The 19193-nt window shown below is 41.8% G+C and overlaps 1 protein-coding gene across 1 annotated transcript; it reads right to left on the bottom strand.

The window, feature by feature from the left end:
- Nucleotides 1-12267: 12267 nt before the first annotated feature.
- On the bottom strand, nucleotides 12268-18700 carry LOC104654313 (spermatogenesis-associated protein 31D1-like). The gene is given in 9 exon segments (XM_030920089.1): nucleotides 12268-12522; nucleotides 12524-12662; nucleotides 12664-14637; nucleotides 14639-15883; nucleotides 15885-16221; nucleotides 16224-16762; nucleotides 17053-17123; nucleotides 17707-17751; nucleotides 18515-18700. Coding segments are annotated over 9 exon segments (4743 nt in total). The 3' UTR covers nucleotides 12268-12315.
- Between the last annotated feature and the right edge of the window lie 493 nt (nucleotides 18701-19193).

Here is a 19193-nt window from a genome sequence, read left to right as displayed (position 1 = left end):
TGGATGAACCTGGAGGGCTTATGCTAAATGAAATAAGTCAAGACACACAATGAAAAATACTATATGGTCTCACTTGTATGTGGAATCTTTTTTATAAAAAGTCCAATATAAAGAAACAGAGTAGAATAGTGGTTACTGGGGTGGGAGCAGTGGGAGTGAAGGAAGGAAGTGGGGAAGAAGTAGGTACAAAGTTGTAGTTATGTAGGATAAAAAAAGTCTGGAAACTTGATAATGTACAGCATGATTTTAGTTAATATTGTATTGTATGCTGGAAGCTTGCTAAAAGAGTAGATTTTAGATGCTCTTGCCACAGAAAAAGTAACAGATGACTATGTTAATTGGCTTGACTGTAGTAATCATTTCACTATGTTTATGAAAACATCATGTTTTACACCTTAAATATAAATAATTAAAAATAAATAGTATAAAATTCTTGTTTAAAACCATAGAAGGCAAAAAAGTGAGGAAGAAAAAAGGAAAGAACTGGTACAATGAATAGTAAGCAGTTGCAGAAATGGTAGATATTAATCCAACTGTATTTTAAAAATTACTTTAGTATAGTTTGAAGTCAGGTAGCATGATGCCTCCAGCTTTGTTCTTATGACTTAGGATTGTCATGGCAATGCGGGCTCTTTTTTGGTTCCATATGAACTTTAAAGCCATTTTTTCCAATTCTGTGAAGAAACTCATTGGTAGCTTGATGGGGATGGCATTGAATCTATAAATAACCTTGGGCAGTATGGCCATTTTCACGATATTGATTCTTCCTATCCATGAGCATGGTATGTTCTTCCATTTGTTAGTGTCCTCTTTTATTTCACTGAGCAGTGGTTTGTAGTTCTCCTTGAAGAGGTCCTTGACATCCCTTGTAAGTTGGATTCCTAGGTATTTTATTCTCTTTGAAGCAATTGTGAATGGAATTTCATTCATGATTTGGCTCTCTGTTTGTCTGTTACTGGTATATAAGAATGCTTGTGATTTTTGCACATTAATTTTGTATCCTGAGACTTTGCTGAAGTTGCTTATCAGCTTAAGGAGATTTTGGGCTGAGACGATGGGGTTTTCTAAATATACAATCATGTCATCTGCAAACAGGGACAATTTGACTTCTTCATTTCCTAACTGGATACCCTTGATTTCTTTCTCTTGCCTGATTGCCCTAGCCAGAACTTCCAACACTATGTTGAATAGGAGTGGTGAGAGAGGGCATCCCTGTCTTGTGCCAGTTTTCAAAGGGAATTTTTCCAGTTTTTGCCCATTCAGTATGATATTGGCTGTGGGTTTGTCATAAATAGCTCTTATTATTTTGAGGTACGTTCCATCAATACCGAATTTATTGAGCGTTTTTAGCATGAAGCGCTGTTGAATTTTGTCAAAAGCCTTTTCTGCATCTATTGAGATAATCATGTGGTTCTTGTCTTTGGTTCTGTTTATATGCTGGATTACGTTTATTGATTTGTGAATGTTGAACCAGCCTTGCATCCCAGGGATGAAGCCCACTTGATCATGGTGGATAAGCTTTTTGATGTGCTGCTGAATCCGGTTTGCCAGTATTTTATTGAGGATTTTTGCATCGATGTTCATCAGGGATATTGGTCTAAAATTCTCTTTTTTTGTTGTGTCTCTGCCAGGCTTTGGTATCAGGCTACAGTAACCAAAACAGCATGGTACTGGTACCAAAACAGACATATAGACCAATGGAACAGAACAGAGTCCTCAGAAATAATACCACACATCTACAGCCATCTGATCTTTGACAAACCTGAGAGAAACAAGAAATGGGGAAAGGATTCCCTATTTAATAAATGGTGCTGGGAAAATTGGCTAGCCATAAGTAGAACGCTGAAACTGGATCCTTTCCTTACTCCTTATACGAAAATTAATTCAAGATGGATTAGAGACTTAAATGTTAGACCTAATACCATAAAAACCCTAGAAGAAAACCTAGGTAGTACCATTCAGGACATAGGCATGGGCAAGGACTTCATGTCTAAAACACCTAAAGCAATGGCAGCAAAAGCCAAAATTGACAAATGGGATCTAATTAACTAAAGAGCTTCTGCACAGCAAAAGAAACTACCATCAGAGTGAACAGGCAACCTACAGAATGGGAGAAAATTTTTGCAATCTACTCATCTGACAAAGGGCTAATATCCAGAATCTACAAAGAACTCAAACAAATTTACAAGAAAAAAACAAACAACCCCATCAAAAAGTGGGCAAAGGATATGAACAGACATTTCTCAAAAGAAGACATTCATACAGCCAACAGATACATGAAAAAATGCTCATCATCACTGGCCATCAGAGAAATGCAAATCAAAACCACAATGAGATACCATCTCACACCAGTTAGAATGGCAATCATTAAAAAGTCAGGAAACAGCAGGTGCTGGAGAGGATGTGGAGAAATAGGAACACTTTTACACTGTTGGTGGGATTGTAAACTAGTTCAACCATTATGGAAAACAGTATGGCGATTCCTCAAGGATCTAGAACTAGATGTACCATATGACCCAGCCATCCCACTACTGGGTATATACCCAAAGGATTATAAATCATGCTGCTATAAAGACACATGCACACGCATGTTTATTGCGGCACTATTCACAATAGCAAAGACTTGGAATCAACCCAAATGTCCATCTGTGACACACTGGATTAAGAAAATGTGGCACATATACACCATGGAATATTATGCAGCCATAAAAAAGAATGACTTTGCGTCCTTTGTAGGGACATGGATGCAGCTGGAAACCATCATTCTTAGCAAACTATCACAAGAACAGAAAACCAAGCACAGCATGTTCTCACTCATAGGTGGGAACTGAACAATGACATCACTTGGACTCGGGAAGGGGAACATCACACATCGGGGCCTATCATGGGAGGGGGGAGGGGGGAGGGATTGCATTGGGAGTTATACCTGATATAAATGACGAATTGCTGGGTGCTGACGTTATGCACATGTACCCTAGAACTTAAAGTATAATTTTAAAAAAATTACTTTAAACTGTAAATGGCCTAAATTAACCAATTAAAACACAAACTGTCAGGGTAGATTAAAAAATAAGACCCAACTATGAGTTGTCCACAAGATACCCATTTATTTTATTTATTTATTTATTTATTTATTTATTTATTTATTTATTTATTTTGAGACAGAGTTTTGCTCTTGTCGCCCAGACTGGAGTGCAATGGCGTGATCTTGATTCACTGCAACCTCCATCTCCCGGGTTCAAGTGATTCTCCTGCCTCAGCCCCAACAAGTAGCTGGGATTACAGGCACCTGCCACCATGCCCAGCTAATTTTTTTATTTTTAGTAGACACAGGGTTTCACCATGTTGGCCAGGGTGGTCTCAAACTCCTGACCTCAGGTGATTCACCTGCCTCGGCCCCCTAAAGTGCTGGGATTACCCCTCAGGTAAGCGACCATGACCGGCCCACAAGATAGCCATCTAATATATAAAGGCACAGATAGATTAAAAGCAAAGGGATGGAGATAACCATACCATAATAACAGTAATCAGAAGAAAATAAAGGTAGCTATATTAATTTAAAACAAATCCGATTTCAGCACAAGGAAAATTGTCAGGGATAAAGATGGGCATTACATGGTAACAAAGGGGTCAATTTTCCAAGAAGCCATAATAATTCTTAATGTGTACACATCTAACAACAATAGTGTCAAAATATATGAGGCAAAAAGTGGTAGAACTGCAAGGAAAAATAGATAAATCCACTATTATTATGGGAGACTTCAAAATGTCTCTATTAGTAATTGACAGATAAAGCAGAAAATTTGTGAAGATATAGTTGATTGGAACACCAGTATTAATCAGCTTGATCTAATTGACATATATTGAATACTTCATTCAACAGCATTCTGTTCAAGCTCACATGGAACATTAACTAAGGTAGATCACATTCTGGGCCATAAAGCACACCTTAATAACTATAAAAGAAATTATATAATGTCTACTCTTAGACCATAATGTAGCAAAACTAGAAATCAATAACTTAAAGATATCTGGAAAATCCCAAAATACATGAAGATTAAACAACATACATGGGCAAAGAAGAAGTATCAAGAGAAATTTTAAAATATTTTAAACTAAATGCAAATGGAAAAATCAAAATTTGCTGCAAAATCAAAATTTCGGCAAAAACAGTGTTTAGAAGGAAATTTCTAGCATTAAATACACATGTTAGAAAAGAATAAAGACCTAAAATCTCTGTGCAGCTCTGGCTCACTTAACTGACAGATGTCTGTTTCCAAAATATTGGAAAACACAGATTCCTCTTTCGGTAGCACAGAGATAGAAGGAGGAACCCCATCCCACACAGGAAGGCAAGGATAAGAATACCCAGAAAGTCAAGCTGGAGCTCAGCCATGGTGCAGTAAGGCTTCTGAGACAAAGAAGGTAATCTTCATTATCAGAAGCTGAGTACTGAGTCACTATTCCAGATCAGAGTTCCAGGCCCATATCATGGAGCTTTAACACAGACACCAGAAGTTCTTGAGGGTGGAGCAGGGACAACAAATGGAAGATGAACCCACAGTTCTTCCCCTTATCATCTAGCCCAACTGATCTGTCCATTTCCCTGGGTCCCTTTAGGTCTTCCATGTTACCCTCCAACTGCACCCTTTCATGATACTATATGTTTACATTAGTAAAATTTTCTATTTATTCCTATTGCCTTTTACTGCTTCATGATCCCCCTTTGGAACCCACTATCTTTGAAAGTGATGTGGCCATGGATTTACTCCTTCAAGATCTACTCTGTCCTCAACTATAACCTCCCCACAAACACAATGGCTTTTTTTTTTTTTCACGTGTACAAAACCAGGAATATACTCAGCAGCAACCTATCCTCTCCATATTTCTTCAAAAAGATCCATGTTTACCAAAAGCCATTAAAGAACAGAGTAACCTGTACAACAAAGAGGGAGACAAAGGCACAGCCCATCTATGGCAAAAACCTTGGAACTCTTTTAGTAATTTTTTCTCCTCAAATCTCTTTTAGGCTATTGGCCCCTAAGGGCTCTCAAATCTAGCTGCCTCTAGCTATACAGTATTCTATTCTAGGCACCTGCTTTCTTCTCTCTACCAAACCCCCTCTCTTCTTCCCAGCATTTTAAAATTCTGCCTCAATTTCACAGAGAAACTGTGCTGAACCACAACCCACATAACCAAATCTATCCTGATTTAGGAAGCAGATTTATCCTTAGTGTAATATAGCCTATAATGAGCACAATTGAAACTTAGCATAGCATTTTGTTTTGAATTACACCTATGATTACTTCTTTTATGAAAGTTTTTATGATTTTTTTCCATCTACTTTCTAACTTTTCACCCCAATTCCTTTTGGCTCCTCTATACTTTTTAAAACAATGTCAATTTTTTTGTGGCATATACACATTTATCTCTTCATGTTAGCCAATCATTTAACAGTTACAACCCTTGAAGCTTCTCTACTTAGATTATGAACTGCTGAAATTAAGCCCTGTGTCATTGCCTTACGCTGCTTGCCTAAATTCCCTCATTGAGTCTGATGATTCCATCTTGGCCCCAGGTACCCAATCCTTTTCATCTGATGAGGGCTTACTGCTGATGACAGCTTTGCCTGTCTTCTCCTGTATCCACAGCTTCTCCATTTTCTCTACCCAAAAGGAGATAAACTTTAAGCCTGCCTCCTCACGTCTACCCTCCCTTGACTACAGGAGGTCTCTCTGTTGAGAAATATATCTCTATATAGCATTGCATCTCTGATGGTTTTTGTTGTTTTGTATGTTTGGTTTCATTCTGTTTATTTATAATGTCTGGTCCTAACAGCCTGTATGGTCCCTAGAAGTCAGAAATATAAAAATGTCTTTTAAAGTCAGAGCAAGATAAGCTCCACCATAAACTTTCTAAGAAGATGGGATTATAAAAATTACACATTGAATATATTCTTCAAAAAGGGTGATGCCATAAAAAAAAAACTGTTGAGAAACTTCTCTAGGTTAGAGACAAAAACACTTGAGAACTAAATGCGATACATAATTCTAGGCTGGATCCTGTAGTGTAGGTTACTTTTAAGCCACAAAGGATATTACTGACAAAAATGGAATATGGATAAGAGATTAGTTAAAAGTTTTACACCAATGCTTAATTTACTGAAGGGGATAATTGACTATGTACAAGAATATTCTTTTCTTAAGAAATACACAATGAAATAGTCAAGGAGAAAGTGGATGATGTATGAAATGTATTCTCAGATGTCCAGGAATTCATGTGTGTGTGTGTGTGTGTGTGTGTGTGTGTGTGTGTGTGTGTGGAGAGAGAGAGAGAAGAGAGGAGGTAGGAGGGAGGGAGATTGGAGAGCGATCACAATGGGTCAAAATGTGAATAGGCAAATCTGGATAAAGGTTATACTGTTGTGATAGGGTTTGGATGTTTCATTCCCTCCAAATCTCATGTTAAAGTATGACCACCAGTGTTGGAGGTGGGTCTAGCGGGAGGTGTTTGTGTCAAAGGGCTGGGTCCCTCATGAATGGCAATAAATGAGTTCTCTATGAGTTCATATGAGATCTGGTTGTTTAAAAGAATGTGCCACCTCCCCCACCCTCTCTCTTGATCCTTCTCCCACCATGTGACATGCTGGCTCTAGTCTTCCTTCCGCCATGACTGAAAATCTTCTGAGGCCCTCTCCAGAAACAGAAGTTGGCGCCACCTTTCTTGTATAGCCTGAAGAACTGTGAGCCAAAATAAAATTCTTTTTGTTATGAATTACCCAGCCTCAAGTATTTCTTTATGGCAATGCAAATGTAGCAATATATTGTTGTTTACCATCCATGCAACTCTTCTGCAAGTTTAATTACATTAAACTCCAAATAAATACATTTTTAAATGAACCATTGACTATATTTTTATATAACGTTTGAGATTTTTGTCTTTGATTCCCACAGTTGCCACCACCACACCTAGACCTAGTAGTGTACAAAGTTGGCATGGTGTACTAATACACCAAAGTAGTATGCTATGCCAACTTTAAAACACTTGTTTCGGGTTCTGTTCCAGGCAAGAACCTGGGATTCCCTTTCCACATTTGAAGCATGCTAACATTTCAACAGGGTTTTACAATATATTGAAAAAGAACTCCTCCAAAAAAATTTTTTTAATTATGTGTAAAAAATTTATACACTGTGATATGGTTTGGCTGTATCCCCACCCAAATCTCATTTTTTTTTTTTTTTGGAGATGGAGTCTCACTCTGTCGCCCAGGCTGGAGTGCAGTGGCATGATCTCGGCTCACTGCAAGTTCCACCTCCCAGGTTCATGCCATTCTCCTGCCTCAGTCTCCCAAGTAGCTGGGACTTCAGGCGCCCGCCACCACGCCTGGCTAATTTTTTGTATTTTTTAGTAGAGACAGGGTTTCACCATGTTAGTCAGGATGGTCTCGATCTCCTGACCTCGTGATCTGCCCGCCTTGGCCTCCCAAAGTGCTGGGATTACAGGCGTGAGCTACCACGCCCAGCCCCAAATCTCATCTTGAACTGTAGTTCTCATAATTCCCATGTGTTGTGGGAGGGACCTGGTGGGAGATCACTGAATCATGGGGGCAGTTTCCCCCATACTGTTCTCATGGTAGTGAATAAGTCTCACAATAGCTGACTGTTTTATAAGGGGTTTCCCCTTTCACTTGACTGTCATTCTGTCTTGTCCATTTCCATGTAAAATGTGCCTTTCACCTTCTGCCATGATTGTGAGGCCTCCAAGCCACATGGAACTGTGAGTCCATTAAACCTCTTTTTCTTTATAAATTACCCAGTCTCAGGTATGTCTTTATCTGCACCATGAGAACAGACAATGTAAAACAAAAAAGAATCAAAATTTCAATGAACCTTGTTTATGGCATATAACTCCTAATTTCTTGTTTGATTCCATCATGTCACTTGTATCCTGCAGTTTTGTGGTGTGATGTGGTTTGACTCTGTGTCCCCTCCCAAATCTCATGTTGAATTGTAACCTCCAGTGTTGGGGGAAGATCCAGTGGGAGGTGATTGGATCATGGGGGCAGTTTTTTCCATTGCTGTTCTCGTGATAGCAAGTTTTCACAAGATCTGATTGTCTGAAAGTGTATAGTACTTCCTCCTTAGCTTTCTTTCTCCTGTGCCATATAAAGACATGCTTGCTTTCCCTTTGCCTTCAGACATGATTGTAAGTTTCCTGAGGCCTCCCCAGCCATGCCTCCTGAACAATTTGTGGAACTATGAGTAAATGAAACATCTTTTCTTTATAAATTACCCAGTCTCAGGTAGTTCTTTAAAGCAGTGTGAAAATGGACTAATACATGATGTGAATTGGTTTGCAGGCACTAAGTCAATTACCTGTCCTCTACCAGATTTCCACCTTCCAAAAATGGGTTGACCCTTTTTGTTGTATCCTCTCCTGTCCCTGTCATGTCAAGCATTTATTTTTTAAATCCTTCAGTTTTTAAAGCAGTTTTATTGAAATACAGTTCACATACCATATAAGTCACCCATTTTAAGTGTGTAATTCAGTGATTTTTATATTCACAGAGTTGTGCATCCATCACTAGTCATTTTAAAAACATTTTTATGACTTCAAAAAGAAACCATGTATCCTTTAGCTATTACACTTCTTGCACCTCATTAACCTAGTTCTAAATATACTTTATTTCTGTGTAAATGTCTCTATTCTGGACATCGGAATGGAATCATTGTGGTTGTTTGTGACTGACCTTTCACTCAGCATAAAATTTTCAAGGTTTATCTATGTTGTACCATGTGTCAATACTTTATTCCTTTTTATGGCTGGATAATAATCTGTTATATGGATATACCACATTTTGTTTATACATTCATTAGTTGATGGACATTTGAGTTGTTACCATCTTTTGGCTATTTGAATAATGCTGTGATGAACCTTTGTGTACAAGTTTCTTTGCATGCACATATTTTCATTTCTTTTGGTATATACTTAGGAGTGGATTTGCTGGGTTACATGCCAATATTTTGAGGAACTGCCTGTTTTCCAAAGCAGCTGTACCATTTCACATCCCCACTCTCAGTGTATGAGGCTTCCAATTTCCCCAAATTATCTAAAACACTTTTCTATTTTATTCCAGCCATCCTAGTGGGCGTGAAGTGCTATCTCATAGTGATTTTTATTTGTATTTTTCTGATGATTAATGATGTCAAGCATCTTTTCATATACTCTTTTACACTTAATCACACTATGGGAAGGAGGGTAGATAAACATTTATATTTGATTCAATTTATATAACTGGAAACATGAAAACTCATTTTAAATATGTTATAGAAAAAAATTTCTTTTAAATATTTGAAAACACTTATATGGCAATCTCAAGTTTCAGCAACATACACTGTTTTCTACTGTTATTTTCATGTTATAGTTACTGTGTAATTAAGGGACTGCAAAATTGTGCACTGAATTTGCTTTGTAAGGTTGCTTCTTGTGTGGACTGTGGGTAGAAATTCAAATGACTACTTGGGATTGACTTAAAGGAGAAGTTTAAGGAGAACTGATTGCCAAGGCCGCTAAAGCTCAATGTGTTTGTCACCAATGCTGTGTACATCTGTTGTACATAAGTGTGTTCCTCGTGTGATCCGTATCAAGGGAATGTGACAACATTGACATATGGCACATGGCATATCTTCTAAGAGATGAATGGCAAGATGTTTAAATGGACTTTTGCACTTTAATCATAGTGTAAAAGATGGGATTCATTATCCATACCAAATGATAATTGTGAAATTTAGGTGGTGGGTACTTGGGGAGTTAAATTGTTGTACCTGCTCTTGTATGTGTTTAACCATCTCTTCAATGAAAGGATCGAAGAAATAAAACATGCTCAGCGCCTCATGAAGAGAAGGAAGCAACACTAAGGACAGCTGGTGCTTTGTCTACTTTGCTAAATCAGCTTTCTCTCCTCCACCAGGTTTTCATCCTCCAAAAATGTGTGAACTTCTTTTGGTGTATCCTCTTGCATTCTTATTATCCTCAAGCACTTCTTCTTTTAAATCCTTTAAGTTTTATTGCAATATAGTACACATACTACAAAATTCACCCATTTAAAGCATATACTGTGTACCTATTACAAAACAAGAATGGATCAGTCCATCAAGACTAAAGTTTAGCTACCACTCAATAGAGACATTTCAGGAAGTATAATTCCTCTGAAGATAAAAACCTTGGAAGGTGGCCGAGAGCAGTGGTTCACACCTATAATCCCAGCACTTTGAGAGGCCAAGGCAGGCAGATCATTTGAGGTCAGGAGTTCGAGACCAGCCTGGCCAACATGGTGAAACCTTGGCTCTACTAAAAAAAAAAAAAAAAAAAAACGGCATCGTGGCATGTACCTTTAATCCCAGCTATTCAGTAGGCTGAGGCAGGAGAATCACTTGAACCCAGTAGGTGGAGGATGCAGTGAGCCAGGAATATGCCACTGCACACCAGTCTGGGCGATTGAGCAAGACTCTGCCTCCAAAAACAGAGGTGTTTCTGATGATAACTTTTAGATGTTTTTGATGATCTTGGGTGTGGCAGTAACTAAACAGGATTAGAGGTAGAGTCATTCCATCTCTAAGATGGAATGACAGAGGAATTAAGAGACCAGGTTATTGGGAAGCCTATCCACATGGATGATTGGACGCTCCATGTATTCTCCACCTCCTTAAGTTCTTTGCCCTGGACTTCATCCCAATTTTGTCCTTCTTAAGGCCTTCACGAAATCTGAATTATTTCTGCAATCCTAAGCTTCAGACACAACGGGGTCAGTGGCCTAAGCATGGACAGGAAAAGAGAAGGATGGTGAGGGAGCTGTAGTGGACATCTGTTTTGTTTTGTTTTGCTTTAGTTTTCACACCAAGCATTCACAATTTTTTCTGGAAAACCTACCTCAACTGCCCTCTAGAAAACTCACCTCATTTATTAGTCCCAGTCTGTATAAGTGGAGTTGCCTTCTCTTCAGGCCCCTAATATTTTAAGGGTGTATATATGCACACTCTTAGCCATAAGGAGCATTCTGTAAAGATTCATAGCCAACCTCCAAATGTCTGTAACCCTCATGCATAATCAAGGACTCACCTCTGGACCATGAGCTGCAGGTGTTCTACATAATATCTATTATATTCCACTAAGCCCATGAAGATCATAGGTGACACCTCCACCCTGATAGGTGCACCATATACACTAAGGGGAGATCTTGCATGTTGCCATCAATGTGGCTAGAAAGAAGGCACAAAGATCACCTTCCCTAAAGAGAGGGATGCCATGCTTCACAACATCCCTGCAGATACTGTTTTCATCCTGAAACAATAGCCCCATGGACACTTCTGCCAAAATGGCATCTGTCAACAGCACCCTGGTAAACCTCAAGGGAGTGGTGCCTAGATCCAGATTGACAAAGGGTTGTGATATGGGCATGATGGGACATAAACCTTTTTCCACTACCATGGTCATCCTTTCCTAGCTTCACTTTTTTCTTACTTTCTCATTCATTCTAAGGCATCTTTGCCTTACCCTCAGCTCTATTTTACCCTAGGAGGTAGGTGGTTGCCTGGTCAACATTCCTGCCACAGACAGCTAGGTGATCTTTTTGCTCCGTAAAAATGCCATCAATCCAGGCAGCCTGGAGATATACACAGGGAGGGGAACTACTTCCCCAAGTGACTTATTAGTAGAAAGACCTCAACATTGAGGTCAAAATATGCTTCGCTAAATCATGAGGATGCCCTGCTTTTCAAACTCTTAAGCAGCATCCACAGTGTTCCTGACACCCTACCCCAACCAGCAATACCCCAAACACTCCCACCAATTTATATGATCCTGTGATCAGTGACAACTTTTTTTAAATAGTGATTAAACCACTATTTCTGAAAAATGTGCCTTTCCTTGACCCTCTCTTCAGATCAGAAGGCCTGCCTTCCTTACTGTTCTAAAGGACATGAAGCCGTGAGTGGAGAGGAAGGTGCAGGCTGCCATACGGTATCGGTAAGTCTCAAGCAAAGAGATAGAAAAGAGCTCATCTCCTCAGACTTCACCAGGGAGAGAAGGGGCTTTTGGAGGCACATGATACTCTTTCCTCCAGAAGAGCTCCAGGGGATTAGTCACCTTATAAAAGTCAACTGAGGGACTCAGTAAGAGCTCAGCTAACTCTTACCTTTCCATAACCACAAGCTTCGGTTACCCAAAACTTATTCCCCCCAACACAATACACATAAAAGACATCCTTCCTATTAGTACATTTATTGGGGAGAATCAAGATTCCCAACAAGGAGTGAATTATTTTGTAGGGGGAAATTTTCCTCCCTGGAAATGTTTCGGAAGCATTTTCTGTCCAGTTAGTAAAGGCACATCACTGAACACACTGCTTTTAGCACTGGTCGGGAGGGCTGGACACACCAGGCTGACCAGACGCCGACAAATGGGGTTTGGATGTGGCATAGGCTTCCTATGGGGCATGGACTGGGGATGCCTTTGACACAATCAATATCTTCCCCTTAAATGCCTCAACTTTCTCAGGCTGTCTGTCCTTGTCTGTGATCTGTCTAATCCTTGTAGGATAATTCTGGCCAACAAAGATAGCTTGTTGGCTGTAAGATTTGGTACATGTCACTTTGCAGGAGGGAGCAGGGATAGCCCAGGACAGGCTCTGCTCTGACCTGCACTTCTGGGTTGTGCTGAGCTTTCCCAAGCTCCACTGGGAAGGAAAGGGGCTCTTGGGGACAGGTGACATCTATCCCACACCTATGCCCCAGCTTCTCCTCTAGGGAATCCCTAGTGTCTTTCCTAATTTTCTGACCTTCAGTGGTCCCAATAAAGGCAGCTCTTCTTGTAGCTCGACCTCTATTCTGCACAGATGATGACAGGGAACTACCCTTTGCCCGGGAACTTTCTTGTTCTTCATATGCTATGCTGGGTTTATTAAACCGCTGCAAAAAGGTCTTCATCCATTTTCTGAAAAGGTTTTCAGGAGGAGGCTGTGTTTTCAAGGTTGGGGAAGATTTGCTCCCAAGCAACTCCTTTGATGTCTTGTTATGAATAGCGTGTCTCTTTCTCCTGAGTTGGGATGTCCCCAACCCTGCATCCCCTCCACCAACCTCTCCTCCCTTGGGTCTTAGAGGACTCACTCTCTTTGTAGCTAATGAAAAATTCTTAACTTGGCATTTCTGTAAGACATGCATAGGGACCCTGGGCTCCTGCTGCTGTGCCACACGGATCCCTCTGTCCTCCAAGTGAACATGCAGCACCTGGGAAGTGTCCATGTCCCAACTTGAGATGCCCTGGGGATGAGTCAGTAAGTCCTTGGAACTCAAGTTCTCGAAGGCAATAGATGTGTCAGTGAAATGGCTCTGAGGTTGGCTATCCTTCCTCTGGACCAACTTTAACTGGCTCAGCATCTGATTTTTAAGATATGATGATTTAGGATCTTGGGGAACTGATACCCTTGGTGGGAAAATTTCAGTTTCATGAGATGTGCTTGTTTTCACATTTGTCACTGAGCAGCTTCCTGACTTGCTGGATGTCAAGTTGTTCCTAGTTTGTGATTGAAGAGCACAGATCTCCTCTTCCTTGAAAATCTCCTTCGACCCATTGGTGACAGGAAAGGTCTCTCTACTGCCCTGAAGCCTGTTAACATTATTACTGGCACTCTCTCTCTTATCCCTTGACTCATGGCCAACTCCAGCTTGCATTATGGGCAGCTCTGCGCTGCATCTACTGGCCGGTACAGTCTGTCTCTGACTGGCTTCGTCTATGATGCTGTGTGTGGGAGGCAGAAAAGTCTGTCTGCCATCCTCAGTTGTCAGGACACTTTCTATAAGATCATTGTCAGTATCAGCGAATTCTCTTTTCAGGGTCTCCTGCTTTTCTTGATCAACAGGTGAGGTGACCAGCTGAGGATGACCCAGGATGGAGAATGAGCTTGTGGTTTCTAACTTTTCTCCTTGATAATCTGTAGTGCCTCTTCTAAGGGCTGGGGAGGCCCCATCTTTGGAATCTGTCTCTATAAGGTCATGATCAGTATCAGAAAATTGACTTCCAAGAGTCTGCGGTTTTTCTTTGCCAACAGGTGAGGTGACAGGATGAGGACAATCGAGGACAGGAACTGAGCTTGTTGTTCCCAGTTTTCCTCCTTGAAAAGTGCTTTGTCTATTAGACTTAGAGACCCCATCTTTGGAATCTCCCCGAGAAATAAAGCTGGCTGAGGAGGGAAGGTCAAAATGGGAAAAGGAATTGGAAAGGTCCTCTTTCGATTTGAAGATTTCTATGGATTCAAGGACCTTGCGGGGAAGGCCCCACAGCATCCTCATGCGAAAAGATTTAATATGGGCTTCCAACACCTTTTGTTTGTTGGAACTAAGGAAAGAAATCTCCTGCGAAGTTTCAACGCAGTGGTCCTCACTCACCAATGCTGCCATATTTCGATGTTTTATTTGGCTGTGGGACTCCTCAGCAAGAGACATTGTCTGCTTGACTGAATGCCATGAACTATGCACAGTCCCAGGCATTCGACCCTCATTGATTTCCTCAGATTTCTTGCTCAAATGTACTGTCAGGACATTTTCAAGTTGTTTCTGACCTAGGCTCTCGCCTGAATGATTCCGACAGATGCATCATATGAGTGTCCAGGTCTCTCTCAGAGTTAGACCTCAGATCCTCATCTGAAGATGTCTCTGGATCATGCAACAGATAAATTTTTGGACCAGTCTCCTGGCTGTACCCCTGAAAATTCCCCACATTCTCCAGGGAAAGCATATTTGAACTCCTCTCATGGAAGGTTCTAGGGATGATTGATCCAAACTTCTTTGTAACATTGAGGCTCTGACCCTCAACCGAAGAGCTATGTAAGGGTCCTTGAATGCTCTCTGACATAGATAGCTCCGAAATTTTGCTCTGAGGACGTAGCAATGACAGAGACTCATGGATTCTACGGGGTAGGCCCCATCTGTGCTGGATGAGCCTCTTTCGAATGTGTTGCTCTAGTTTCTTCCTTACCTCAGAGCTCAGTGGAAAATCTCCAGGAATGATGGAGATGGGAACATGAACCTTGAAGGACTTTCTGACCAATGTAAGATTGGGAGCTGGAGGACAAAAGTCTTCCTGGGATTTTTGAACCACAGAGGGTAAACCCCACACACTTTCCTGCAACACGTTACACTCCAGATGATTAATTTCAGATGGCGTAAGAGACTGTGCCTCATTTTGGGGTCTATGAAAACACAGTCCACAGATCCTAATCAGGAATGGAGGACTAGGGAGTAGGGCTGGGAGTGGAGATTGATGTTGAGCCTGGGACTGGACCTCAGTGAGATGTGGGGACTGACCTCAGGTCAGGGTTTGAGGCAAGGGTAGAGCTTGGGTATTGGGCAAGGACAGAGGTTGGGGAGGGGGAAGTACTGGGGATTTATGGAATATAGATGTATTTGTAATGCCATTGAAGAATACAAACATGGAGGAACAGCCACGTTGGACAAGAACATTAGGATGCAGAGACTTGCTGTGCAGAGATGGGAGGCCCCAGAAGAGCTACACATATTTTTGTTCTAAATGGTCCTCAAAGCACTTAGAATATGGGGGCTGCTGATGGATGTGCTGCCCCTCTAGTTTGCCTTTACTGGCCCCAAAAGGAAAGAATTCTGCCATGTCATGCTTATCAGCAATTGAGGCTAACACTTTCCGTGAAGAATTTAGTTGGTAGTTTTGTCTAAGTTGTGTTGGGAAAGATCCTGGTTTCTTTCCATTTTCTTTCCACATCAGGAAATCACACCTTTTTTTGACTTGTCTCTCCAGGAGTGCCAGAATGTCATGACTGACAAAAGAGATGTTAACAGGCTGTATGACGTTGGCCAGAGTGCCCCCCTAAAGAGGCCTCAGAAGAATGAAGGGTAAGAAGCTCCTCCATGAAATCAGATGGCACAAAATTGAAGGAAAAAGAGCCCTTGGCATGAGGCTGCCACCAGGAGAATTCTGAAGATGTAGGGCATGAATGGTCAATGCCTTTGATTATTGGGGCATAGGTGGATGTCCCACCAGAGCCACCTAGAGATAACATCTCTGCAAAAGGCTTCAAAATGGTGAGTCTTGATTTCGACTGAGTCACTGAGCAGTCTTCCAGTGGTAAAGCAGATGGGATTGGTGGTTTGTGACGATGAGCACATGAATCAGTGGGATTCATAGCCTGGGAATATCTTGGCATTGGGTAGAGTCAAGTGAAAAGATGGTTTTCAGAGACAAACTGGCCACAGGGTGGAGATTGGGCTCCACTCTCTGAATGTGATGTGGTGGCAGAAGGGGAAAGGGAAGCTGTTGGGGTGGGGAATGGTCTACGGGGAACTTGGAATCCAGGGGAGAAACAGGCTGTGGTGGCGGAGGGTCCCTCAGTGGTGAGGGTGAAAACAAGTCAGCTAAGGAGGTGATCAAGTCAGGTGAGAGAATTAACTGGGGTGGTGGAGACAGCTTAGGCCGAGGGGACAATATTAGGTCTTCTGTAGGGGTTGCTGAGGGGGTGGAAGACAGAGTGAACGATGACTCAGTCGCAGAACCTGCAGAATCCAAAGGGGACACAGAGGGAGCAGCATCTTTCAGGGACTCCCAAGACAGCAGTCGCTGGATATCAGCAGTTGCTCTGTTACACACCTGACAGTCGGGGTCTGGGCATAACAGTCGACGAAAGTGGGTGGTATCATGATGCTGGCCCAGGGGACTGCAGGAAACAGGAGGTCCAAAGCTGCAGCCAGGACCAAAACAAGGAAAGGAGGGTCTGTTAGCTTGGCAGGGGTGGGGCCCCCTGAATCCTGCTACCCGCTTTGCATCGCCCCCCACCCATGACCTCACCATATATGAGGTCATATGACCTCACTATAGCCACTCCCCAAAGCATTCATTCACATACCAGTTCCTATGGCTACCCACTCCCAAAACTACAGCAGGCTACAAGGAATCCCTGAAATGAATAGAACGTGCTAGGAAAAAAAAAGGAGGGGGTGGGAACAGGACATAAGGGGAACAATTAATCACCTTTTCAGAATAGAAAGTAGCTTCTTTTCCTCTTCTGCTTCCCTCTGGAAACTTTTCTGGTCTGGGAAACCAGAAGAGTATGTTATATGCAATGAACGTAGAGGCACAGGGCTCATACAGAAGTCACTCTGTGGAAGACCCTTGGGATATTAAACTCTGATAGCCCCAAGAATCAGTAGAAAAGGGCAAATAGTCATTGATAATTTTCACAAGTTCACATGTGTATGTGGAATCATTAGTAAACTTTCACATACATTACCCTATGTGATGCTCAAAAGCACCACGTGAAACACATCAGTGGTTACCTCCAGGAGGAATCCGAGCATTGAGGAAGTCAAAGTACTTATGCAAAGTTCTGAGGCAGAAGTTCTGACTCCAAGTCAACCGGTAGTCCTTCCTTGATATCTCAGTTGGCCACCAGTTGGGCAACACCCATTGGGCAGGTCCATCACTTGTCATGCACATGAATGGGCAGAGCAGGGCCTATGAGTAGTGTCTCGTGTCTGATTGCTTTCCCATGAGCCTGTCTTCTGAGGGCTCTGTTTTCTGAGACTGTCTAGTAACTGACATTCTAAGAAATCATGGGACTGAGTTCCTCATGAAAGAGACAGGAAGGGTCACCCTGAAGCTCAGATAGAGGAGGCTGGCATTACCTTTAAATGTCACACTTTTCCTTCTCCTCCTGGCTCTGCCCTGATGCTGAGAACAAAAGAAAGATAATGACAGACTGGGACTCACTTCTCTCACACTCTATGAAACTCATTCATTCATTCATTCATTCATTCATTCATTCATTCATTATACAAGAATGATATGACTCCCTAATTAATAGAAATATGTTCTTTTTATCAATTTTTAAAGGTGATAAAATATTTCCCATTTTCCCTTCTCTGAAAACTGAAAGATGATTTCTTCTGTGAGAGCCACACTTGATGTGCTGAGTTAGAAGTCCTCATCCAGGGCTCAGAGTCCAACAGTCACATCTGTACTGCCTCACAGGACAAGTGTCCCAGAGACAGAGCTCTGGCTCCAGCCTCTGCTCAGAGACTCTCAGCATTACTCCCCTGGTCAGCCCAACATGAAGGAAGGCTTTGTTGAATGACAGGTGACATGGGAATGTGACTCATGATCAAATTTCAGCAGAGACTGTTCTCCTTCAGAGAGCCCACACTCTCTAAATAATCCCATGTGGGACCACAGAATTACTGTGTTTGGGATTTTATCCTGGAACTCTACACCACAGCCAGATAGGTAGTCTATGAGCTACAGATGGAAACCTTAGTCCTCCTGAACCCCTATGTCTGCCAAACCTCTGCCACAGAAGAGTGAAGATCTATCCTCTCTTCAGACTTCCCATGTAAGACATGTCTCTGAACCAACCAAACTTATTTAGAAATGTGGGAATAGGATTGGGAAACAACAACAGTGCATCTCTCTTGGGTGTTCACCCACAGTTCCTTACCTTTTGGATGTCATTATTTTTTTCGGTGGCTGACGAATACAGGGTCAATACCACGTAGAACAAGTACAGTATAAACAACCCCAACCCACTCAAGCAGATGAAGTTGGGGTCAATATCCAAGCAGTGTGAGTCAGGGCTCAGCCCTGTCTCAGTATAGCTGTTCAGAAAACAGAGGATATTCTCCATGGTCTGAATAGCTCGGCTGCCTGAAGCAACTGAGCACTGAGGGTGCCCAGGCTTAACTATAAACCCAGGCCTGCATCACAGAGCATGGAAGAGTCACAGAGCGTTTCTGAGGGTGGAGGGAGCAACAAAAGGAGGGTGTGTCCACAGCCCCAACCCCACCAGCCAGCCGACTCTCCTGGGCTCTCTGGGTCCCTTTGCCCTATCCTGCCACTCCATTTCCCAAGTCCATCCTTTTTCATGTCATATATTTATCTTAGTGGAATTTTCAGTTTGTTCCAACAGTAAACTAGGCATTACCCAAGTCCCGCTTTGCTGTTTGGAACCCTTAACTTGGACCCCACCAAGTACACTCCCTTGAAAGCCTGAAATACTGCCTAGAATATTTGTTGTACCCAGGCATTGCCACTCTCAGGATCACATATGTCCTCAAATCCGTCTTATCTGCAGAATGTTTTGCCTTACATAGACACAGATATAAAACTTAAATTTCCTT

This window comes from Rhinopithecus roxellana, chromosome 16 (genome assembly GCF_007565055.1).
Source record: "Rhinopithecus roxellana isolate Shanxi Qingling chromosome 16, ASM756505v1, whole genome shotgun sequence".
In the NCBI taxonomy this organism is placed as follows: Eukaryota; Metazoa; Chordata; class Mammalia; order Primates; family Cercopithecidae; genus Rhinopithecus; species Rhinopithecus roxellana.
This window is presented reverse-complemented; position numbering and strand designations above follow the sequence as displayed.